This window comes from Falco punctatus (assembly GCF_963210335.1).
Source record: "Falco punctatus genome assembly, chromosome: 4".
NCBI classification, from domain to species: domain Eukaryota; kingdom Metazoa; phylum Chordata; class Aves; order Falconiformes; family Falconidae; genus Falco; species Falco punctatus.
Genome location: NC_137583.1, coordinates 26,417,347 through 26,442,016, shown reverse-complemented (window position 1 = coordinate 26,442,016; position 24,670 = coordinate 26,417,347). Strand labels below are relative to the sequence as shown.

Genomic DNA, 24,670 nt, shown 5'->3' with positions numbered 1-24,670 from the left:
CTGGTTCACGTGGCACTGGCGGGAGCTGCTGTGTGCTGCTGACGGCAGCCCCTGCCTTTTCCCACCCCACTCCTCCCACCTTCTGCTCGCCTTCTTCACCGCTGTTTTGCAGCTGCCCTGTGCTCAGGGGCAGGCAGGGATGCAGGCAGGGGTACAGGCAGGGGTGCAGGCAGGAGCTGCTGCTCTGGCTGGCTCTGGCTGTGGCTGCTGCCTGCAGGAGCACCTCTGCAACTGCTCACCCTGAAGCACTGCTCTCTTCTACACCCAGACCCTGGGGAATCCATTTTTTTTCCCCAGCCTGGTCCAGCAGCACCTGGGTCCACGTGCAGGCTTTAATTAGGTTTGAGCATTTCCCCCCACTAGAATGTAGGTCAGTCGCAATTAGTATGAATCCTGCTGCTGCCAGCTTTACTGTTAATTAAGTTCCTAAAGTGGAGGTCAGTGCATGAGGTGCAGCATCAGAGCTTCAGCGTTTTTGGCTGCTCACCTGGTGGTTTGTTGGGCTTGGCTGGTCCATGCTCAGGGCTGGGGCCATGTTCTCCCTCCCTCCCCCTGGCTCCCACTGGCTGGTCACCCCTGGAACATGGCCACACTGGGGACACGGCCGCACACCTTGGCACAGCCACCCCTGGGTGCGCACTCTCCTCCGAGGTGGAGTGCTGGTGGGGCTGTGCAGGGAAGGGGACTTGTTTGGTGCTGGTTTTGATGTGAAGCTCCTAGTGTCCTTGTCCCTTGTCATCAACCATCACACCAAGTGTCCTTGTCACCTGTGAGGGCTGCTGGTGCTTGTGCCGAGATCCAGAGCAGCTCTGGGGCCAGTGGGGAAATGCGGAGTGTTTTCCACTCTCTGCAGCCCCTGGCATGGTCCCCGACTGGTGGCTTGGCAGCTGGTTGCCACTGGTGGGGGACAGCATCTGGATGAGCATCGCACCGTGCAGAGCCCAGGGCTCCCAGCCCTGTGCCTCATGGCATGTGCCAGCACTGCGGCACCAGGACCTGCAGGCAGGACCCGGGGTTTTGGGGGACAAGCTGAGCTCAGACAGCAGATCTTCTGCAGAAAGTAAATCTGCCCTGTCTCACCCACAAAACGGCTGCCCGGCAGCGTGGTTCTGTCTGCTGGTGTGCTCCTCTGCTTGGATTTTCTCAGCACCGTTCACTGTGGCCTGTGTTTCCACCCTGGGGATGGCTCGTGGCCGTGCTCCCCCAGGAGCTGGCGTGCCGAGGGGCCGGTGAGCACCTGGTGGCAGTGGGAACCCTCGGTTCGAAGTACTTTGAGCCTTCAGCAGCCCCGGCTTCGTGCCCTGGGCAAAGCCTCAGGTCTGTGCATGGGGCACGACAAGCCAGTCCCGAGCCCCCAGCTGGCTCCCCGAGTGCTTTTTGGCTCTCCCACCCCACAGCCTGGCTGCCTATTTTTACCGCTCCCAGGCTGTGAATCACTTTGCTCCCTCGTCTCAGTTGTTGCTTTTGAAGGTATTTATAAACCGTGATCGTCTCCCCTGCGCCTGCTTTAGCAGACTGTAAATTTAGCACTCTGGCTCACTCCTGCCCTCTCCTCCTCGCCCGTATCCTCGCTGTTTGGTGAGTGTAGATGTGCAAGAGCCGAGATGCTCCCTCTGCCCTAATTAAAGAAATCAAAACAGCAACAGGAGCCTCACCGGCACCGTCCTGGTGGGGTGATGCTGGGCACCAGCATCCCAAGGTGCCTGGTACTTGGTGCCGAGTGGCACCGGATGCGTGGGGCTGGCTCCCGGCACACGTGTGCTGCCGTTTGCCTGGGAGGGTTTTGGCGGCACTGGAGCTGGTGGTGTGGCCAGTGCTGGGGGCCGTGAGCCAGGGCAGAGCCCGTGCTCCTGCCGGTCGGTGCTGGGGAAGGCAGGGAGCAGGGCCGAGCTGGTGGAGCCCAGCCAGGCTCTGGGTAGTCCTGGCCGTCCCATGGCCATGTGCCTGCTGTGGAGTAAATGGGATTTAAACTGGTCATCACCAGAGCAGCAAACGGCTGCCCCGTCCCACTGGTGCGCTGTTCCCTGGCTGTGTTTTCATCACGTCCTACTAATTACTGTGCTAATTTCTGTGGATCTAGCAGGCAAATTAATCTTTTCTCTGCTCCTTCCCCAGGGACCGCTGGATCTTTAGGATTGCGTTTGATTAGTATTTGGAGAGCCTGCTGCAGCTTGTCAGGCTGGCAGTCGCTCTGTGACACAGTCAGGATCTGTCCCCTGCCCTTGCTGGCCAGCACAGCCGCCCAGAGGGGCACGATGGGCTCCCCGCCACGGCCCCACGCTGCTCCCTGCTCTGCGGGGCAGCTCCTGGTGCTCCCAAGTATCCCTTGGCTTTGGGGAAAGCCCCGCAGGGCAGCATGGAGGGGCATCTCCTCCTTCCCACCTTTCCTGCTAAAAACAAGCAAAACTGTGAGTGTGGGGGGAACAAAAACAGAGAGAAACCAGTGCTCATGGAGAGAAAAATGAGTATAAACGGCAGGAAGAGGAGTTATTTTTAAGTTGCTGATGGAATATGGAGTAGTTGGCTGTGCCTTTTGAAGGCCATTAAGATGGGATGCTGGTGCTCATTAATTTATTGCCAGAGGTCTTCTAGCCCGAGCCGCACGCTGCACTAAATCAGCCTTGCAGACGCGAGGGTTTAAGTATCCAAACAGATCTGTAGCTTGCAGTGGGTGCAGGGAATGAGCTTCTGGCTGGGCCAGGGCGCAGATGTCTCCAACAGGCACCGTGACCGATGTATGCGAGTTTAAAAAGCGGGGAGGGGAGTTCAGCCCGAGGGTTTGGGAGGAAATGCTGCCCGGGATGGGGGCCGGGGTGTGCACCTCCCCAGGGTCCTCGGCATCCCACAGCCATGCTTGCCCCTCACCAGCCTTTCCCTTCTCTTTCAGAATAAGGTGCTGACGGTGGATGGAGTGAAGGTGAAGCTGCAGGTACGTCCCTGTGGCCCCAGTAACAGCTCCCTCACGTCCCCCCCCGTCCGTCCCCCCTCCTTGGGTGTTTTGGGGCTGGCCAAAGCCCCTTGGCAGAGAGGCACCCCAGAAGCAGTTTCCCCATCTTCATCCTTTGCCTTCGCCTCTCCCACCCCAGGACAGCCTTATGAGCTGTTTCAGCTGCTCTGTCCCCTCGGCAGGAGCCAGCTGGGAGCTGGTCGGATCATGGCAACCCCCGTCCCGGCCCCCCTGCCCCCTCACTGCTCGGTGACTGCAGCTGGAGTCGGTGAGCCCAGAGCAGCACCTGCGGGGTTTGCCCAGCGTTTCCAGGCAGCTTCTGCTTTGGGAGAGCCAGAGGATGGTGAGAGGGATGGAGATCCTCCGAAGGGATCCACATCCCCGGCTCAGCCTGCATCCAGCCTGCAGGACACACAGCAGGTTTTGTGTCCCCCCACCCCCAGCCAGAGCGGCTCCAGCCCCCCCTGAGACCCGACTGTTTCTCTGACCCCTTTGCCTGGAGCTCAATAAAGACATTAGCGCTGATCTTCCTCTGAGAACCACCGTAGCACTCTGCAAATGTATTGCTGCATTAAAAACTGATAAATTAAATTAACGAGTCCCCACACATCCATCTGCTAGATGGATTTTTCGATTAAGGAACATGTCGGGAGCCCTTTGCCACGCACCATCGTCTCCCCGTGCTGGGGAGCAAGGAGGTGCTGCTTCAATATTTGTTCCACTTGTCATTTTTCCTATTACACTCCCTAGAAGCAAAAGGCTGAAGAAGCTTCCTGGGGTTGCACCGTGCCATTGGGTTTGGTGCTGTTTTGGTGCCGGGCGGTCCCTCTGCCCGCCCAGCGGCGGGTCGTGGCTGACCCCTCTGCTCCCATCTGCCTTCCAGATCTGGGACACGGCCGGGCAGGAGCGCTTCCGCAGCGTCACCCATGCCTACTACCGCGATGCCCATGGTAAGCACGGCCACCCCGCTTCCCGGCTCTCGGGGCCCCGGGCCACCACTCCAGGCCAGGTGAGTCGGCAATCACCGGAGTGGTTTCCCCATAGGGAGCAGCCATCAAGGATGGAGGAGCCTCTGCATGTCAAGGTGCAAACACCGGGAGTTTAAGGCGTTCCCTGTGGTAGATTTAAGCATGTTGCTTAAGATTTTACAGCAGGGACCTCAGCGGGGTTTTAAAACTGCATCCCCAGGCATGACCTGCAGTGGGGGAGGGGCACAGAGCTGGTGCTGAGCCATGGGCTTGGTCGTGCTGCTGCCCAGCACTGGCACTGACGCTCCATCCCTCTCTCCGCAGCCCTGCTCCTCCTCTACGATGTCACCAACAAAGCGTCGTTCGACAACATCCAGGTACGGCAGCACGCCCCAGCGCCTGCCGCGTGTCCCTCGCCTGCAACGGGCTGGGTCGCAGTGGGTCAGCGCTGGGCAGGGGTACGTGCTGCAGGAGGCACATGCTGGGGGTCAGAGCCACAGTTGTTTCCAGAAGGGCTGTAGTTCATGCCGAGCACCTGTCTCACGGTGGGTCTGCCTACAAGGACACCAGAGGACAGGTGGAGAAGGTTTTCCCTTTCTCAGCAAAGAAAAGGGGTGACACATTCACTTTACCAGCAAATTAATGCTGCGTGTAATTAGCACCGGCTGGAGAGCTTGCTGTGGTAAATGAGCATGGGCAGCTTTACTGAGTGGCATGCTCCCTCATCTTCCTCTGCACCTTCGGGTCCCAACGGGTTGGGCTTGGGCACCGCATTGCCCCTGCCCGCCATAGTGCCAGGCATGAGCAGGCGAGGGGGCCGCATCCTGCCGCATGCTCCTGGCCCCCAGCAGACCTGCCCTTCCTGCCGGCTTCTGCGGGGTCCCTTGTGCTGCCCGAGCCTGCCCCTTCCCACAGACTCAGCCCCCCCCGGCTGACCCTGAGCCCCCACGTGGGTGCTTCAGGGGTGCTGGGGAGCAGTGTCAGAGCAGAGGGCTGTTAAATCTGGGAGTGGGAGCAGAAAAAATGCTGCTCGTGGCCATGTTGCTGGGGCGGACGGGGACGGGGGGACAGGAGGACTGGCCTCGGAGTCCCCTCCTGTCACCCCATCAGACTCGTGTGGCTGCTGGGGGCCACCCACGCCAGCACTGGCAGTGCCGTGAGGCCGGGGAGCAATTAGCCTTGAATGAATAGGACGTAATTGCTCATGTCCTGGACACAGAGTACACCCTGTGTGTCTGCAGCGAGCAGGCTGCGCGCCTGCAAAACCACCCTGTTCAATAGCGCAGGCGGTGCTGTGCGGCGTTAACACCCCCGAGCAGGGAGCCGTGATCTGCCACCCCCTGACTCCCTGGTCCTGGATGCCTGGAGCTGTCCCTGATCTGGAGCATCCTTCTGTCGGCAGCCCCGCGCCTGCCACTGCCCTGTGCCCACAGTCCTGCCACCCTGCTCCCGTGTCACTGGCACCGGGAATGGTTCCAGCAAGCTGGGACTGGCCAGCGGTGGCATTTTCCAGCCTGTGAGGAGCTGGATGGCTCAAGGAGAGGCATCTGCTGCCGGGCATAATGGAGAGCGAGTGCTGGTTGCTAACCGGGCTGCGGGTCTGCACTGAGGTGGTGATGCTGCAATGAGACTGATAATCACTTGGAGGTTTCACACTGCCGGGTAACGTGGCCCCACCTGCAGCATCAGCTCTCCCAGCCCCATGGGGACACGGGAGGGATGTCCGTGGGGCACAAGCGGCCCCACAGGGAAGAATGAGCACCCAAGGCATTTGCAAGGTGCTGGAAAGAGGGATGGAGTGGGAGCAGTGCCAGGAGGGAGCTGAGAGGGTTTGTCAGGAGTGACTGAGTGTCCCTTGGACCAACCCATCAATGGAGCCAAGTGGCCTGAGCCCAGCTGGGCTGCCATGGGGTCCCAGAGCTGCGTCCACATGTGGTGGGCTTCTGCGTGTCATCTGTGACAGGCTCTAATCCTGCATCATCCCTCACTTCCCTGGCTGGCTGGGTGCTGATGCAGGGTGCTGCTGGGCAAGGAGCGGTGGTGGAGCGGGGACCACCTGGCACTTGCCACAAGCCCTGTGTCGGCACTGGGAGCCGGGGCACGGGCTGCAGCAGCGCTGCCCACCCGGGAGGCAGCAAACGGCTGCTCGCACCGCGGGGTCAGGGATTACAGGGAATTAGGGCAGGTTTGATTAGATTAGGATGGATTAGAGGGCAGGGAAGTCACCTCATGGCTCAGGGAGGCAGGTTCAGCCTGCCGGGATGAGCGTGCTCAGCACGAGGGCAGCATGTGCAGGACGCGGGCATGGGGCACGTCCCAGAGCAAACCCTCAGCCTTATCCTCCAAAAGAAGGTACAGTTGGACTGTCTCACCTGAGGGGGAGTTTGGGTTGAAGTCCTACAAGTGGCTGTGGTCAGACAGAGCGGGCAGCAGAATGAAAGGCTGCATTATCCTTGAAAACGGGGACCTGGTCAGCAGGCACAGTGCTGGCTTTACTTGGCAAAGTGGGTCCCCGGGGACTCAGTGGCACCCTAGGGTGCCCACTCGCCCACAGGGCTCTCTGGGAAAGGGTGTCCTCGGAGCCTGGTCGCTGGCTGGCTTCTCCTGCCGATCCGCAGGGGCAGAGGCAGCTCCTCTCCCCAGGGTGCTGCTGAATTGCGGGGGCTGCGGACCGGCTGCTCCCAGCCTGCAGCTCCCCACCCACACAGCTGAGCTCTGAGCTGGGCCTTTCGTTCTGCCTCTGACCCCCAGCCCCCTCTTCCCTGTGTCCACGTAACGCCCTCCGGCAGTGCTCGGGGCGACAGCCTTTCCCAGTGAGGGTGCCGGGTACTGGGGCAGCTCCCCATCCTCCTCCTCCCCCCAGAGCTGCTGCCCACCCCCCTCTCTGGCTGTCTCTCTCCAGGCTTGGCTGACAGAGATCCATGAATACGCACAGCAAGACGTGGTCCTCATGCTACTGGGGAACAAGGTGAGCCTGGCTGCGTGGCTTTGCCAGAGCCTCCTCTTCCTCACCTGGTGGTCCTGTGATGGAGCCGGGCTGCAGCCACAGGCGGGGGAGGGTGTGAGGGGATGTGGGGGTCACCTACTGGTGACCTCCCAAATCATCCCAAATTGCTCTTTGTCGTTACTGTCGGCAGGTGGATTCAGCCCAGGACAGAGTGGTGAAAAGGGAAGATGGAGAAAAATTAGCCAAGGTACGTGAGGTATCCGTTGCTGCAATGGAGCTAGTTGTTGCATGCGCTGACCAGGGATGTGCGAGCACACCAGTGCGTACTTGGTGATGTACACCAGTGAAATGGTTAACTGGCTTTAATGGCAGTTAAATGGCTTTGTCTGGCCCAAAATACCTCTTGGGAGTACTTTGCTTTTCCTTCCCTTGTTGTGCTGTCCCTCCTCTTCTGCTCTTCCTCCTCTAAGCTTCCACTAACGTTTGCTGCTTCTTTGTCTTCCAAAACTATTTACCAAGTTGTGTAAGAAGTGCCCGACCTGTGAACCCTCACTAGATTTTCCTGGCCCCCACGGCAGCGCTCCTCTCCCAGGGCAGGGTGTGAGCTCCTGTGGCCGGCACTGGTCTCCATCGGGCTTGGCGCGAGTTGGGAGCCCCCGGGAACACCCCGGCTGACATTTCTGACGCCGATGTGTCTTGTCCCACAGGAGTATGGAGTGCCCTTTATGGAGACCAGCGCAAAAAGTGGCCTCAATGTCGAATTAGCGTTCACAGCCATTGCAAAGTAAGTGACTGGTGTTGCAGCTGTGCTGGGCGCCTCGCCCGTGGTGGGGACAGCAGTCTTGGAGATAAAGGCTGGCACTGTCACCCACCTTTTTGTTCCTTGGTCTCCCACCTTCAGCTCATATGCTGGCAAGTCCTTGCCATCTCACAGGAGAAATGGCTCATCGGGGGAGCTTTAGCCAACCATCTAGACCGAGCTGGGTCCAGCCACGCTGGGGCAGGCAGCGTAGGGCAGAAGAGTAACACATTTCTCCCCTGCCCGCAGGGAACTGAAGCACAGGTCCATGAAGCTGCCCAACGAGCCCAAATTCAAGCTCCACGACTATGTGAAGAAGGAAGTGAGAGGCTCCGGCTGCTGCAGGTCCTAATGCGCTCGGTGCATTGTACAGAGACTCATGCCAAGTGTTTGTGCGCCGCGCTCCCTCCTCGTGGGCAATGTGTGCATGTCTGTCTGTCGTGTCTGTATCTGCCTAGAAGGTAAGCTGAGACATGGGGAATGAAGCAGCAGCAGAAAAAGCTCTCTGGGATGGGGTGGGCGCTGGCTGTGCTGCAGCCACATGCCAGGCGCTGCTCCCTGAACCCCCATCGCATCCATCCGCGCCGCGAGCCCTTTGGCTGTCCTCGCCGGTCGCTCCCACCTGGCTCATCCTGATGCAGGTGGGAGGTGGGCGTTTGGGAAGGGACTGCTGGGGGCTGGGGTCTCACTGCTGCTCCCTCCGGCGCAGCGGCAGGGGGTAGACCCGGCTGTCTCCGCTTGTTCAGCAGCAGCCAGGAGCACGGTGGGGCATCTTTAACGTTAGTAAGAGTTACGGTGTGAGGAAGGGGAACAAACACCTTCTCCCCACCAAACATCTGGGTAGGAAAAAGTCCTGAATTCCCTTTTTTCCCGCCGTGTACCTGGAAGGCAGCTGCTCAGAGCCCTGGCCTGGGGCACGCAGGGAAGGCTCATTTTCAGAGTAACTGTTTTTGTAGTTGCTTACTTCTGTCTGTCCCACTTGCGCATGGTGTAAGACACCTCCTCGATGAAGGTTTCTCCTCTCCCCTGCAGAAGACAAGAGCTTAGCTGTCTGTCCGAGTGAGCTCCTGCTGACCTACCTGTTGTACAGAGATTTCCTGAATGTTTAACTGGTTGGCGAAGGCTTTGGTTCTGCCGTTTCTAGTACTTTAATTGAGAAGAAATCTAATGTATTGCAGCTTATTCTAAATACTTTCATGTAAGTGTGGTAGTGTTTTTAGACTGCAACAATGCTTTGATATCTCCAAAGTTCTCTTGGGACAGCTTTTAACTGAGGAAAGCTGGGGGAAGGCTGTAGGCATTGATTTTGCAGGTTTCAGACTCTCCTGCCAGCTCTCTTCAATGGACTGCTCACCTCTTTGGTCTGTGTCAGGCATTTGGTGCTTTTTTTTTTTAAAAAAAAAAAAAGCTGCACTCCTAAGTACAAATTTGAATTTGGTTGAAGTGTTTGGCCTTTGGCCATTTTCTTCTTTGAAAATTACACACACACGACACCAGGTGCTCGCTGCACTGAACCTCCCCATGCCGCCCTAAATGGAACACTTTAAATAATGTAACCCATCCTTCATCCTTAAATAAAATAACACATTCTCCAGCACCCCAGCCAAGCACCAGCTCTCCCAGCAGTTGGTTCAGGTGGCCCTGCCCCTTGTTTTGCTCAGGGCATTAGCTCCAGCGCTGCATTCCTGATGTGGCCAAAGACCCTCTACTGCATGCAATTCAGAGCTCCTTGGTGAGCTACAGGGAAGTGAGCAGCTACTGCTTAAAGGGGGTCCAGCACAATAACAGTACAAAAAAGGATCCTAAAATAAACCTACTGAGAATGGAGCATTTTTCCTAAATAGCGTTTTAGGGAGAGACAAAAACTTTCAATTGTCTGATTGAAATTTTCACCTTGACCCACTCTAAAAGGTGGCAATGCCTGCTATAAGCACTCCTTTAAGTTTGCTTGCAAGTAGCAACAGAACACAGGGAAGGATCTGGAAGTTTTTCAGGCAGGCACTGTCAAGAAGTGAGCAGGAATCTGTAAGACGGGCTGTTTCAAGCTGCTTTGGTGAGCTTGGCTGTGCTCCTGTGGCTGCTGCCCGACCAGCATGTCCCTACATATAGCTGCTTATCTTACAGCCACCTCCATCCCCATCCTGGGCTGCGTAGCACGCACTGGCTGGCTGAGGTTAAGAAAAAACAAAGGGATTTTCCATGGTTCTGAGCTTCCTAGGTACTGGTGTGTTGGTATCCCAGCTGTGCTGGGAAGGGCTGACCGGGCAGAGGCAGGGAACAGAGCCAGGCAGCTCCGGCACAGCTCCGTGCCCCGACTGCCTTTGGTTCCGCGTTTTCCCAGCCTGACCCCAGCAGCGCAGCAGCAGCCCCCGTCCCGAGGTGTCTGAGGTATCTGAGGTGTCCCGAGGTGCCATCGCTGCGCAGACACGCTGCCCCACAGGGACCCTCCCTAAAGGCAAAGATAAGCAGCAGTTTTCCCAGTGCTCCCATCAGGGCGCTGCCTTCCCTCCTCCTCGCAGGGCAGGAGAGCCTTGCGTCCTGCCGTCTTGATGAAAAAGCTGACAGCTCTCAACTTACTCCATCAGTGTGGGACTAAATGCAATTTAAAACCTAATTTAAATAAGGAAGATGTAAATGCTGCCCGCTGGAGTACTTTAAATATGCCTGTTGGGAGCTGGCTCTGCCGCAGCAGACATCACAGCTGCGTTCGTGGCATTAGACCCAAACTCCAAGGCAGGCTCGGCCCCATCCCTCCCAGTTACAAGTCCCATCTGTAGGACTGGTCTCCCAGTGCCTGCACACTGACCTTGCCCCAAAGCGCCTCCTCGGACTGTTATTTGGCATCTTTTTACATGGGCGTTTACTGCCACCAAGCGATGAAGAATTAATTGTTCAGTGCATTCAAACAAGCCAGAGGATTTGGCGTTACATGCGACTTACCATTTTTGTTGGCTCTTGTTTACAGCTTTTCATTCCTGTTAATAAATTTTTTTAATAATCTTTGTGGCTACAGTGGTGTTTTGCCTGTCCAACCTGCACACCTGTGCTGTTTTAATGTTTCACGTCGCTCAGCTTATTCATGAACACATCTAGAACCTTCCATTACCAGCATGGGTTCAGGTGCTCCAGTGCACGCAACGAGAATTACCTTAATCTGGCTACTGCTGTGAAAGATAGTTTAAAAATGTTTCTATAAATACATTAGCAACAAAAGGAAGGCTTAAGGAGAAGCTCCATCCTTTATTGGATGGGGCGGGGGGACAGTGACAATGAGGAAAAGGCTGAGGTCCCTCATGCCTTCTCTGCCTCAGCCTCTTAATAGTAGGAGCTCTCTGGGTACCCAGCCGTGGGTGGGGGCTGGCTGGGCTTCAGGTAAAGCCCTTGGCATCGTTTCCCACAGGGTGCTCCTGGAGAAACTGGCTGCTTAGGGCTTGGGTGGGTGCATTGCTCACTGGATAAAAAACTTGGGAGAGCGGTGGCAAATGGAGTTCAACCCAGATGGCGACCAGTCACACGGTGTGTCCCCAGGGCTTAGAGCTGGGGTCCGTCCTGTTTGATGGCTTTAGCTTTATCGTCCTATTTGATGGCTTTATCGGTCTGGACAAGGGGATTGAGCGAGCACACCCTCGGTAAGTTTACAGATGACACCAAGTTGGACTGGGATCGTTGATCTGCCGGAGGGCCCGAAGGCTCTGCAGAGGGCTCTGGGCAGGCTGGGCTGAGGGCAGCTGGGTGAGGGTCACCAGGGCTCGCTGCCGGGTCCTGCACACGGGTCACACCAGCCCCACGCAGCGCGACAGGCTGGGGGCAGCGCGGCTGGGGAGCTGCCTGGGGGGAAGGGCCTGGGGGGGCTGGCTGACGGCCGGCTGGGCATGGGCCGGCAGTGTGCCCAGGTGGCCAGCAGCACCCTGGCTCATGTCCCAAACCGTGTGGCCAGCAGGCCCAGGGCAGTGCCCGTCCCCCTGTGCTGGGCACTGGTGTGGCCGCAGCGGGGACCCTGGGTTCGGTGCTGGGCCCCCCGCTCCCAGACAGACACCGCGGGGCTGGAGCGCCCCAGGGACGGGCACGGGGCTGGGGCACCAGCCCTGTGAGGAGTGGTGGGGGGAGCTGGGGTGTTCAGCCTGGAGAAAGGGGGCTCAGGGGGCCTGATCGCTCCCTACAGCTGCCTGAGTGGGGGCTGTAGCAAGGGGGGAGTGGGGTCTCTTCTCCCAGACCACAAGGAACAGCCTCAGGTTGCACCAGGGGAGGTCTGGATTGGGTATTGGGGAAAATTTCTTCCCTGAAAGGGTTGTGCAGCCCTGGAACAAGCTGCCCAGGGGGGTGCTGAAGTCACCATCCCTGGGGGTAATAAACATGTTTAGATGTGGCACTTAGGGATATGATCTAGTGGTGGCCTTGGCAGGACTAGTTTAATATCTGGACCCAATCACGTATTTACCAACCAAAATTCTATGATTCTAAAGTGAGTGGAGCATGTTTTAAGGTGTCCTGGTTCCCCTAAAGTGAATAGTAACAGCAGACATGGTCTGCTGGCTGCCCAAATCCAAAGTTTAAAGTTGGTATGTGGTTTTACACACCACCCATGGTATTTGTGAACAATAGAAGCAAAAGCAAAACGAGTATTTTGAAAACTTTATTAGATGTATAAGCTATAAAATTGGTATAATATAGAAGCCAAAGTGGAAATACAACAGCAAACAATTTAAAAATTACAAGCCTGAACTTGATTTGATGTTGGAGAAAGATCATTACCTGAGCAACTTGTTAGAATCCATGCTAGTGAGTATCAAAGGTATGAACCGTCTACACAGTCTAGCACTGGAGTTGATTCTGTGAATGCTCTCAATTATCTATAACTGCTGCAACACCACCTGCCATGGTGTTTACCTTAAGCTACCCCATGTGGCAGAGTAAAAGTCAATGACTTTTGATTTCTTGTACTTTAGCCAATTCTGTGATTGCTTCTTTGTGCTTTAAAACTCTCGACTCCCAAATTGTACAGCTTGAGAAACAGCAGCTTCCTCGTTTGACACAGCAACCCCAGACAAGCACGTTTTTTAGCTGTAGTCGGAGCTGCAGCGTTTGCTCTGCTCCGAGGCCTGCAGCCTACACTGCGCTGGCACAGCAGCAATGCCAAGGCACCAAGTGGTTCCTCCAGCCCCAGTTTCACCCGCCCAAGACCCCTCCGTGCCTTGCCCCCGACTGCAGCTTCCTGACGCGGCCTACGGGCGCGGGGCTGGACACCGGGGCCAGCTCAGCACCACCTCCCGGCACAACGCTAGGAACGAACGGGGCCGCGTCTTACCAGCCCAGAAAGCCGGGAGCAGCCGCACCCCCCGCCGCTCAGGCCACACCGCACAGGAAAACCGCCCGCCGCCGGGTCCTCCGTCGCTGTTCACCGTCCCCGCCTCACAGCCCCTCGGGCCGCCGCGATCCGGTTCCCGCCGAGCCCTGAAGAGAAAAGGCAGCGCGGTGAGAGCGGGCCGCGCCGCCCCGCCCGGCCCCGCCGCGCCTGCCTCGGGCCTCAGCCGTGGATCGTCAGCAGGGGCCGCGACCGCCCGCCGCCCTCAGACGAGGTGTCAGAAAGGTAGAAAGAGATCATCACCGGCCCGGCCCGCCCCGCCGCCCCGCCACAGGCCCACCGCACTCACCTCCCACCTGGAAAGGCCGGCTGCCTGCCCCCGCTGCAGACTTTATAACTGCCCCCACGGCGCTATTGGCCACGCTGTCTGAGGAGACGCCAATGGCGAGCGGTTGGCGTGATCGCCTTCCCGCCCCTCCCAGCGCTCATTGGTCACCGCTCTTCCTCGCTCCAATGGCGCCGCGCGGCGCAGCGTGGCCCGAGGCGGTGGTCTGCTGCCGCCTGATTGGCCCCTGGAGAAGGCCGCACCAAGCCAGTAGCAGCAGTGGTTGTAGCATCGAGTGACTGGAAAAGGTCCAATCAGCGCTGGGCCGCGAGGGCTGCTGGGGGTTGTAGTCCCAACGTCACGGAGGCGCGGCGAGGCGCGGGCGGGAGGCGGCCCGCCGGACTACAAGCCCCGAGGAGCGCGGGGCGCGGGGCTTCTGGCCCGGGCGGCAGCTGAGCCGCTAGACGAGCGGGGAGCAGGCCCGGGGTCGCGATGTGCCGGGGCCGGTTACCGGCGCTCCGGCCGCCGCCGCTGCTGCTGCTAGGTACGGGCGGGCCTAGGCCGGGCTGGAGGGAGCCCCTGGCTGAGGGGTGGGGGGTCCCGGGCGGGCCCGGGGTGGAGGGAGCGCTGTGAGGGGAGGGCCGGGCTGGGCCATGGGGACGGTGAGGGCCGGGGGCGCTGGGCGCTGGGTTCCCGTGGTGGGGAGGTGCCTGCGGAGGCTCCCCCGGGCGCGGCGGGGCTGTTCGGGGCAGCTGCGGGGGCCGCCGCCAGCCTGGCAGCGCTGCCGCGTCTTCTGCCGCCTCGTCCCTTTCCCTGGTGCGGTTGGGTCGGTGGTTTGTAAACTCCGTGTAGGTGCCAGCGTGATTGCCCAGGTGCGCAGAGGAGCCCGTGTCTCCTATCCGGTGGTGTTTGGTCCTCGATGAGTCCTGGCCACGGCTTGCTCTCCTCGCTTCGGCTGCCTCCCCTTTGCCGTTTGACATATCTCATCACGGGGGGTGCTTAGTTTTCTCTTTTTCTGCTCCATTACTTGCCTGACTTAGGGCACGTGTTGCTGATGATTCTCTCTTGATCTTCCAGTAACCTCATTTCCTTGTGCTTTGGTTTCACAATTATGCAATATAGGATATTTGGTGGTAGATCTCCATCATTGCCCCAAGACAATTGCACATCTTGGAGTGGGCAATGAAATTGTGCTGTTGTTTTCTCATTTCAAACATGGTGTTTAAGTTCTGCCTTATTCTGCCCCCAGCTTGCAGCTGCTGTTCCTCCAACAGACTTGCTGTCAAACATTTTTCGCCTGTTTGATCTCTAACTGTGATCTGATGATCCTGTTGTGTTGCATGAAAGCCAGAAGTGAGGACCTTCTTTCAGTTCAGTGTGCTTTTGAGCTCCGTTGGTATCAAAGACAATGGCTCAGACAGACTCTGCTGGGGGGCAGTAGCTGTGAGAAGAAAGCTGGTACGGTGGGGTTTGATACACACATAGCAAGCCAGGTCCAGGCTATTGTACCCGCCGGGGGTTAACTGTATTGTGCAGAACTGTGGTTCAACTTTGACAATGTTGCCAAACACTTTGTTTCGATCCCAGCACTTTAATTTTGCCTCCCTGTGCATTTTCCCCCCAGTGATGTATTCTTTCCAGTCTGTACTAAGCAGTTAGTGTTCCTGTTAAATAGCTGTTGCATTTTGGCCTCAAGCGTTTGTCTGTCAGTGACTCTTGCTTACAGCCACAATTACATTTGTTGGGTCTGTATGGAGAGGGCTGTGTGAGTGAAGGATGGTTCCAGAAAGCCATTGCTGAGGGAAAGTGGTGTGAGAAAGTCAACCACTTCCATGACAGCCTTTACAGGGCTCCCTGGGAGCTGTGCGAGGAGAGGAGGTAGTTCACAGAAAGTGTGTTGTGGTGAAGATAAACCCAGTGCACCACCAAAAATCAGGCTGCATTGTGTCCAAGTACTGTACAGACATCTACTAACCACAAGGCCAAAGAGTTGGCTGTCACCATTGACAAGGTGCGAGAGAACAGGCAGCGCTATCCTCATTGCGCACCTGAGGAGTGGAAGATCAAAGAGGTTTGGGATTTCCTAAGCATCATGCAGGGAGCTGTCTGCAGCCTGCTGGGTCCCCCTCCATGTCTTGGGGTCCCCCACCCTGGGCACTACTGCTTCAAGTAAGGTTGAGAAGGGACGGGGTAAATCTAGCCAGAAAGCTGCAGCTTTGCGGTTTGGTTTGTTGCGCTGTGCAGCAGCAGATTGCTTGCAGGTGGAACTGCCCTGCAGAAAAGAATGTTTCATGATGAGGGAGGTTAAATTTTGGTGACAGTGGGAAACTTAAGCCAAACTGGAGTGACCAGAACATTCAGTCAGATAATGCAGGTACCTTCACTGGTAACATCCAAACGTGAGTTTTCCTGATGCTGATTGAACCCAAGGGGAAAAAAAACGCCAAATCTAAAGTTTTCAGGCAGTTTGCTTCCCAGACCCAAGGTATCACATGGTGATACCAGCCACACTGCAGTGTGAGTGTGGTGGGGCTGGGCCCACAACTGCCCATTCCTGTGGCAGCGCAGCCTTAGATGACCTTAAGCCACTCGTGATGCACCACAGGTAAGTTTGTGTCCCCTGGCTGAAACCTTTCTGCAGTCAGCCATTCCCTTCCTGGGGCTCCACGAACACAACGCTGCTGCCGGAGCTGCAGAGTGCCGTGTGACGGTGCTGGTGCTGGTGCCTGCTCTGCCCTGCCGTGATCTGCCGCAGAAGTGGCCGTGCATTGGCGGGAGTTGGTCCTGAACAGTGCTGAGCATTTTGCAGCTTCAGTTGGTGTTCAGCAGTTAGTCACCTCCTGGGCTGAGAGTTTGCCTGTTCCGCAGGACCTTCCTAGTCCCTGCTAGCCATGACTGTGGCACTTTCTGAAGCATGATCATACCTGCCTCTCAGGTTGTCTCAGCCAAGCCCAGCTGTGCCAGGAGAAAGACACTGAGAGAAAATGCTTCCTGGTGTCACTAACTCAATGCTTGGGTTATGTGGACAAAACTGTCTGTCAGAACTCTTCTCTCCCGATTTTTATGCCCCTTGTCTGCCCTTCCTTGCCTGTACTCCTTTGCTGTGGGCATGATGAGGCACACGCTGGGTGTCCCCTTGCCCATGGGTTGGATCAGGGGATGTAGCAGCTGCCTGGGGCAAGGGAGGAGGTGGGCAGTTGCACAGGGGTATGTGTTGCCTTTCTTTTAAGCACAGCAACTCCCCCAGGAGTCCAGGGCAGCAGCACTCCAACTTACCCTTTTACAGACTGCTCCCACTCTGCCTTTAGCACGGCCTGAGTTCGGAGCTTTATCAGAGTCACCGTGCTGCTTTTAATGAGGTGTCCTGGGGACTGGAGTGGGGCAGTGCCTGCTCCTGGGAGAGCCTCTGCTGTGGGACCATGGTTTTCTCCTGTGTGGGGTGGGTGTCCTGGCAGTAGAAACCCCCCACCATCAGTGCCTGTCTTTCAGGTGAGCCCTGCTCACCAGCTCCACCTTTTTGTGGGGATTCTTAGTTGAGGGGGTTTCCCTGGCTTGTCCGTACAAGGAAAGGCTGTGTTGCTGATTGTTAGGCTGCTTCATATTCAGTGTTACGAATAGTTTGGGTACTGACTAAAGAGGGCGAGAAACTCAAACTCCCTTTAAAGTGAGCGATGGACCGACCTGTCCCTGGAGATTTTTCTGATCAGAGGAATAAATCTCTGTGTGCTAAGAGAGTGGTGTTTTTTTCTGCGCTAGACTTCAGTCTGGGAGCAGCCAGGGCAAAGCTGCGAGGCAGCACGGAGATTGGCCGAGCTGTGGGATTTTCCAGCTGAATTTACATATCGCCCACTGCTCTGCATGCCTTTCTGTTTACATCACTTAAGAGCGATACACACATACACGCACACAGATAGTGGAAGAGACATTTTGACCGAGGAAAAGCCTGCCTGCAGCTTAGGAACTTGGTCACGGTGGCGTCTTGCCGGGCTTTGCCAGCTTGGACAGCCAGTGGTGAGTTTGCTTCAAGGTAAAGTGTTTGCCCTGGGTGCTTGATGTCAGGGCCATGTCAGCAGTGTTCCCTGGGGTCTGCGGTGCTTTAGGAGTCACGGACAGCAGTGAGGAACTGTTTTCATCCCTGTGTCTAGATCTTCGTGAAGAAGCAGGAGGTATCTGAAATCTGACTCCAGAAGTGATTACCTGTCACCTGTCCAGCGAGCTGGAGTGGTATTATGCTGATTTTGTGATCCTTCAAAGTGACCTTTGGAAGGAAGTGTAACGATGCCTAGTTGTGCAGCAACCCAGCAAGTGTTTTCTGAGGTTGTTTCTGGTCATTTCAGAGATGGGAAATCCTCAATATTCTTTAAGCAAAGTTGTGAGCAAAGAAGTCAAGTTTGTGAGAAGAGTTTGGTACCTCTCACTGCCTCTCCCGTGCATCCTAAGCCATCGTGGCTACAGTACAGTTGCTGATGGTACGCTGGGCGAGTGGTTTAAACCAGCTTTCCTAGCATGGCGTTAGGTGGTTATGGGATGCTGAACAGTGCTTCTGTCTGAGAGTTGTCAGTACATTTACCGCAGTGGAAGTGTCCACATCCACTAATTTCTTTCAGAATCAAGGATTCAATGCTTGTTTATCGAAGGGCAGGACATCACTAGTTTGATGGTATTTTGCCCAGCTCACACGCTACCCAGGAAGCACTACGATTTTCTTCCTTTCCCAATTGCTGGTTAACTCTCCCTAACAGGACATAGCTGTCTTATGTTGTACTTTCCTGCTTGTTCTCAGTGGCAAAGTCTAAGGAAACTGTGCAAAAAAAAGTTTACTGGATATATATATTTTGGGTTGGGTTTTTTTTGTGAAGGAGCTGATGCATTTCAGATGGGTATTTAAAGTGGTCTGATTGCACCCAGAGGGCAAGCAAGAGCATGTTATGAAGTTTCAAAGCCTTGGAGGATGTTGGGGTGAACAGGGGGTGGAAGTGATACTTTGTGCATTTTGAGTAATGACAGTAATGAGCTCAGCTGTCTTATGACTTTAATCTGGAAGAATCCCATAATGTGATAGGAGTGGTTAAACCCTTCCAGAGAAGGCAGCCACCTGTAAGGCAAAGCAGTGTGAAGAGCCCTCAGTGACTGCACAGCAATTGAGGAACGAAGGATAGCAGAAACTTGATTACCTTGGGTGTAGCACGGTGGTTTCTGGAAAGGAGAATGCAGCAGGTGAGACAAGCGTTCTTCTGGCTTCCTTGGAGGACATTGGGTGCAGTGTCTGCTAAGATCTCTGTACATTTATTGGTGTTTAACTCCTTTCCCAGGCCAGATGAGAATAAGCTTTTGAACTTTGGTGGAATACTGGCCAAGGTTGGTCTAGGATGGCTGAGAATGGGTTAGTTTCTGTTATTCGTGGGCAAGTCTGTCCATCACAGCCCTGAGAAGCTGAATCACTCCATCGCCTAGGCTTTGCTGTTGACCTGGCATGTTTTAGATTTTTTTTTTTTTTTTTTCAAATGAGTTGCAAGCCCATCTATCTACCAGACCCCTGCAGGCTGGTTTGCAGCAGGGAAACCAGCAGCAGAGCCTCAGCTAGCCCGCAGGACCCTGTGGGGTCTTGGCAGCAGCTTGTTCTCTCTGTCAAGCAAGGCTGAGGAACACCAGTTAGTACCAGTTCTGATGTGATTTGTGTAGGTGATTATTCTTAGCTTTTGAAGCTTGACATCTTACATCATGATCTGCCTTGCACAGAGGAGATGGACATTCCCCCTCAAGAAACAGCAGCAGGACTGCGATTTTGTCTTGGAGCAGTAGGTTATTTGAGGGCTTGGTTGTGGTTTTTTTTCTTAAACAAATCCACAATTTAATAATGTGAAGGTCCCTGAATGGGTCTGTTCTTTGAGTGAGGATGTGAGAAAGATCACAAGCTGTGAAAGGAACAGCATGCAGCACTGTAATGGTAGGGCTGACTTTTAAAGCACCTTTTGATTAAAGTCCTTGTGTGGAAGAGCTCTGAGTGTGCCTGGTTCTGCCAGCCTGGCCACCCTAACAGCGGCCACATAGGTCCTGAGCCAAGACAAGCCAATCTCGGTTGCAGGGGTTGGGTGCTACTGAACCCTGGTCTGTGGCCTTACGCATAAGAAAAATGGTGTAGTAGGTGAATGCCTCCGGGTTTCCTAAAATGGGAGTAAAGCTTCAAGTGTAGCTTTTGTGTCATGGAAACAGCATTGAACATTGGCCTCTGTTCTAACTTGTAACTTGATTTTAGATTTTTGGGAAAAGTGAGATGCTTTGTTCCACCAGAGCAATCACTTTTGATCCAGGTACAGGCACATTTCAAGGTTACTGCTTCAGGTTTTAACGTGAAGTATTGCAAAAAGTTTTTCTATCTCAAGAACTCATTACCCTTTAGGAAAAGCACCTAATATAAAATGATTTCCCCTTTCTGAACTGCGTTTGCACAAAGGAATGACAGTGTTCAAACAGCTGTTGAATGTGCTCTCTCGTCTCTGCAGTCAATTCAAGCGCTGGTGAAAGAAGCAGCAATTAAAAATATCACTTTTATTTTTATTGATGACAGCTCAGTACAATTATGGTCTCACTTCAAGTAGCTCAGAAAAGTCTCTAGGACTTTTAAGAGCAATGCAAAAACATGTCAACAGTAAAAAGACTTTTTGTGCCACAGAACCAAAGACGCACCAGATAGAAGTGCCATGCTCTGTCACTAGGATTGAACTTCTGTTCACGTTTTGTGCTCTTCTAGCACTGACTGCACCGCTCGACGTAGAAGCCTGGCCATAGAGAGGTCATCCTAAGGGTGTAAGAAATGCCCTCCCGGGTGGTAGCATTGTTCTGCCTACCCCCGTTCTGTCTTCAGCTGTTGCAAAAATAGATGTTATTAACGGAGGGCACATGAACCTGACTGCTTTCTACCATCCACTTGCCTCATATTTTCCTACCACCCACAGTAGTTGGGTCAGGGACCTCATCTCATTGATTATTGCATTTATCATTCCCTGAAGTTTCTCTAACTGCTGTGGTCTTCTTCCAAAGCAAAGACCAGATCTGCTACAGCACTCGGGAGACAAGTGTATCAAGGCTTTATGTAGCACCCAAATGACATCCTTATGGTTGTTCTCCACAGCTTTTGTGATGCTGCTCAGCATTTTGTTGGCCTCTCTGTCTGCTGCTGTCCTCTGGGCTGAGAATTGCAGCTAACTCTGCAGAGACTGCAGCGTCTCTTTCCTGAGTTGTAGCTGCCAGGTCAGAGCATCGCATCGCATTGGCCTGCTTTTGTTGTTTTTCCCTAGGTGCGTTGCTTGACATTTATCTCCATAAAAGCTCATCTTCAACCTTTTTGTCTCAGTTTTGTGTTTCTATCCATCAGCATGATAATTTGACTGCTCAAAAGAGCCTAGTGTCATCTGAAAACCTGGCAATTTCACTGCTCGCTCTTTGTTCAACATCTTCGCCTGTGACCTTGAAAAAGCTTATTCAGCAATAGTTCTTGGGTGAACCCTTGTGTGATCTTCTCTAACCTGAGGAGTGACCATTGATCTCCACCCTCTGCTTCCTGTCTGGTGACCGCCCTGAGAGAGATCTATCTCCGCAATCTGCTGCAGCTCACGCATTCTTACGGCCTGTGTTCTACAAGTCAGACTAGATGCTGACAGTCCTCGTCACCATGTTCTTTGAGCCCTGTTAATGCAGTTCGCCAGCACTTAGGAGTGCTATTTCTATCAGAGCTGCTGACCAGGAAAGCCAACATGACTTTCCCATGGTTGTCTCTGTAGAAGAGTTGGCATTTGAGCTCGTGAATTGTGTCTCGTTTGTGCTTTGGTCTGAGGCAGTTCCCTTGCAGGTTGCCTTGGGCCACTGAGAATCAGTTCACAGAAAGTGTGGGCAGCACCTTGGTACTGCCAAAGGACAAGGTGGACAGAGCTTGTTGCCCAAACTGGGCTGGATTTACTAGCCCTGTTACCTCTCCCAGAAAAGCCCTGGATGAGAGCTGGCGAAGGAGCCGAGGAAGAGGGTGTACGCCACAACCCCCCCTCCCCGCTCTCTGCTCCCGCTCGCCTTGCCCTTGTCCCATTGAGCTGGGCTGTGGGAGCAGCACGGTGCATTTTAGCTTTTGTAAGAGTATCTCCCCGGTGATGTGCCAATACTCTCAAGGATGCGTAACCCCTCTCGTTCTGGCTGCGATGTTGTAAGAGGAACAGAAGCTTGTGTTTGATGCCATAAATACCCAAGCTGTGAAATAAGGAAGTTCACGTCACGCACAGGCTGTTCCCAGCCGGAGCAGGATAACCCCATGCCTGCCTTTCTCACGAGGCCAGCTGCAGGCATTGACCTCGCTCTCCAGCAAACGCTCCTGCTGTGTAGGATTTTGCCAGCCCAGCATAACCTTAGAGACAGCCTCAATGAACTGGGGGGGGGACAGAGAATAACAAAGCAGATGTAGGACGTGTCACTGAGCTTTATGGGTTGTTGATTGCATAAGGTTGCATAAACACTTGCAGGTTTATTGGCTAAGAGACACTGTGCAGCGTGGGGCATCGCATCTGCCGGCTGCTCCCCGGCGATGCCACGATTCACCTGTGGGATCCAGTGCCGTGCCAGTGTCTCACATCAGAGACCAGCTGGAGCACAAGCCGCAGCAGTGCCATTGTGCCTGCAATGGTGTGGCTCCCACATTAGGAACTGGCTCCTAATCAGGACCAGGCAGGTTATGTGATGTTTAAAGGGTGGGATCCTCTGCTATCCCTTCTCCTCAAGCCATGTCCCCCTCAAAGCGTTGCCCTTGATCTTGAGGTTGGTTATAAGGATCTTTTGTTGAATATTGGGACTAGCTAGGGGTGTGTGTGCACTCTGGAAGCTGAGAGAGGAGACCCTTGAGGTACCGACATGGGTCCTACCGGGCCCCTCATGTGGGCAAACTCTTCAGCACAGCCAGAAGATTAGCTGGGCCACTGGTCCCGAGGGTGATTCCCTCTTTGCTTTGAGGTGCAGCAATGGGGTTGGCAGCAGCATGAAATAGCAGAAAACCGCCCCATTGCTGGTCCTGTTGGCCTCTGCAGTGGGGAGAAAGAGCACTGTTTTCCTCAGCTGTCATTGCAACTGCTGGTGGCTGGGTTTTTCCTTACCTGGATTACTAAAGTAGGAATTTTTAGGCTTTTCTTCTTGCTGAGTCTCAAAAGCCTGAGTTGATGCCTGTGGTGTGCAAATGCTGAAACCTAGCCCTTCCCTCCCTTGCATCTGGTTACTATCAGCCATGTGATTTAGTGAATAGCAGGTCCCCACAGCTTCCTCTTTCCAGAGTAGATTTTCCCCCCCTCATTTTTTTTTTTACTGTCAAAAACACTAAAGTTGCATGTTAATTAAAAAAAAAAAAATAATTCCAGGCAAGGACAGTCTGGACCACAGGCTGGGTTCCTGAGCTGTCTTCCAGATGCATGGATCTGCGCACGCCTCTCAGGTTTAGGAGGCAGCCCTGTGCTGTTGTGCTGCTGGGACACACAAGTTCTTAAACCAATTCTTGTCTTTTCAGAGCAAACAGAGCCTGCTTTCTCGCTGCAGGTGTCAGGGTGCCTCTGCAGCCCATTTTGCTGTAAATCATAACTGGAACGTGTAGAGTCCTGAGCCTGAAAACTGGGAGAATGTTTCCAGCGAGAGGGTTTCTGACCTGCTGCCCTTCGGAGCTGCTGAAGGTGCTCAGGGGGTCTCTGGAGCCTCTTTGTATTTGGTCCTCTGAGAAGGACTTGGCAGCTCAAAGGATTCTGTGATTGCCAGTAAATCTTAGTTTTCCTTCTAGGTCACAGACTGCGTGTTGTTTTGTAACACAAAATATTGGATATTTTCATTGTCTTATAGCCTGTACCCCCTCAGGACACAGTTCTGCTGGGTCCCTGCAGGCCAAGCAGCCCTGCCTGCAGTCAGGGCAGGGGAAGGAGCTGCCCGTGGATGGTGCAGGGTGCCCCAGGGAGGGACACCATCCACCCAGGAGGGATGCTTGTCCCCCAGGCCTGGGAGCACAGGACGGCGTAGCTGGCGGGGTTCAGATGCCAAGCCAGGCTTCAGAGATCTGGTGGAGATTTTTGCAGGTGCTGTAAGAAGCTGGTATTAATGTTGACAACACCAGCTCTTTTCTGCCTTCTTTTAACTTCTTTGATATCAGTTAGAAAAAGCCTTTCTCAGTACCTCTTAGAAGAATGAGATGTGAAGGAGCTGTCAGACAGTGCTCTAGAGAGGTGTCTGCTCTGTTGAAATGCTTCCTATATATGGTGGTTGCAGAGATTTGGGCTGAAATTGGATATTCATGTGCCAGCTGGTGTTCTGCAGCCTGGCAGGTATTCTACTCAACATTTTTCCCATTGCTCGCATTCCTCTGCTTTCTGTTCAGAGAAGACATGAAGCGAGCTCCCTGCTGCTGCTCACAGGTACGGTGCTCAGCCAAGCTGCAGAGCACAGGACATACTTATAAACAATGAGTGGAAAATCCCTGTATTCCAGCCCATGTTCCCTGCCTGGCTTTGGATTTACCCAAGATCTGTTGAAATTGGAAGGCATTTTGCGCCCGTTTCCGTGGGGCTTTGGGACAGGGGGAACCTGGAGATGTGTCTCCTTGTAAGCAGTTCTGTGGCCTGCTGGGTTACCCCAAGAGCGGCAGACACCTCCTAGCCTGCACAGAAGTTTCAAAGGCAGTTATTTAAAGGGTCATGCTCATCCCTGGCTGACAGGCTCTAACTCACTGATTGCAGTAGCTCAAGTGCCTGTATGTCACTGTTGTTGCACGTCTGGTCCTACGTTTAATGATATTACAAAACTGCTCAAACTGTTAGTTGTCCTCATTCTTGCTTTTTCCTGTCTCTTTGCTCCACAGTGAGTGCTTTCCCATTGCTTTTTTGAGTCTCCATCTGTTATGTTTGAGGGCAATACATACCCTGAAAATGAGAAGGCGATGAAGCTTCTGCCTGAGTCTCTAGACAGCCCACAGTCCCCCATAAGGATGGGCTTTCTCTCTTTCCATCTGGGACTGATTGTTTGCCTTAAAACTCAGTAGGAATATTTGATACGCGAGGTTCCCTTAGTGCTGTCATGGCTGGTGAGGTGGGAGCATATCCCTGCTCTTGTCTTGTGAGTAAAGCAGGATAGCGGGTGTTTGGGTAGGTGCTGCTGAGGTTCTTTAAAGAAGGGATCATTAATTCATAACCCTGAAAAGCGAGTCCCTCTATTTCCACCCTAACATGGGAGGAGGAGGGTGCAGAATCCCTTCTCTAGAGGAGAGATTGGTGAGCTTATCTGTATTGTTAGACATAGGGAACCTATAGAGGAGGGGAACTTTAGAGGTACATGCATGTTATTAGGCATGAGATCATGCAAACTCAAGACATGAAA

At 54.3% G+C, this 24,670-nt stretch overlaps 2 protein-coding genes across 5 annotated transcripts in view; both read left to right on the top strand.

Moving 5' to 3' along the window:
• RAB26 (RAB26, member RAS oncogene family) overlaps nt 1-11,284 on the top strand; it is a 34,744-nt gene extending 23,460 nt beyond the window's left edge. For both annotated transcript variants that reach the window (XM_080384791.1, XM_080384792.1), the window contains 7 exons: nt 2,888-2,929; nt 3,831-3,897; nt 4,240-4,292; nt 6,818-6,883; nt 7,053-7,109; nt 7,570-7,646; nt 7,911-11,284. In XM_080384791.1, coding sequence (XP_080240917.1) covers nt 2,888-2,929; nt 3,831-3,897; nt 4,240-4,292; nt 6,818-6,883; nt 7,053-7,109; nt 7,570-7,646; nt 7,911-8,013 — 465 coding nt within the window. In that variant the 3' untranslated portion in view covers nt 8,014-11,284. The remainder of the gene's footprint in view (nt 1-2,887; nt 2,930-3,830; nt 3,898-4,239; nt 4,293-6,817; nt 6,884-7,052; nt 7,110-7,569; nt 7,647-7,910) is intronic.
• Nucleotides 11,285-13,637: 2,353 nt separating this feature from the next.
• TRAF7 (TNF receptor associated factor 7) overlaps nt 13,638-24,670 on the top strand; it is a 35,965-nt gene continuing 24,932 nt past the window's right edge. Inside the window, exon 1 of one of the 3 annotated variants that reach the window (XM_080384782.1) lies at nt 13,638-13,827. The gene's annotated coding sequence lies outside the window, so the exon portion shown is untranslated. Of the gene's footprint in view, nt 13,833-17,014; nt 17,300-24,670 lie in introns of those variants that run through there. The other 2 variants (XM_080384783.1, XM_080384784.1) reach the window with 2 other exon arrangements.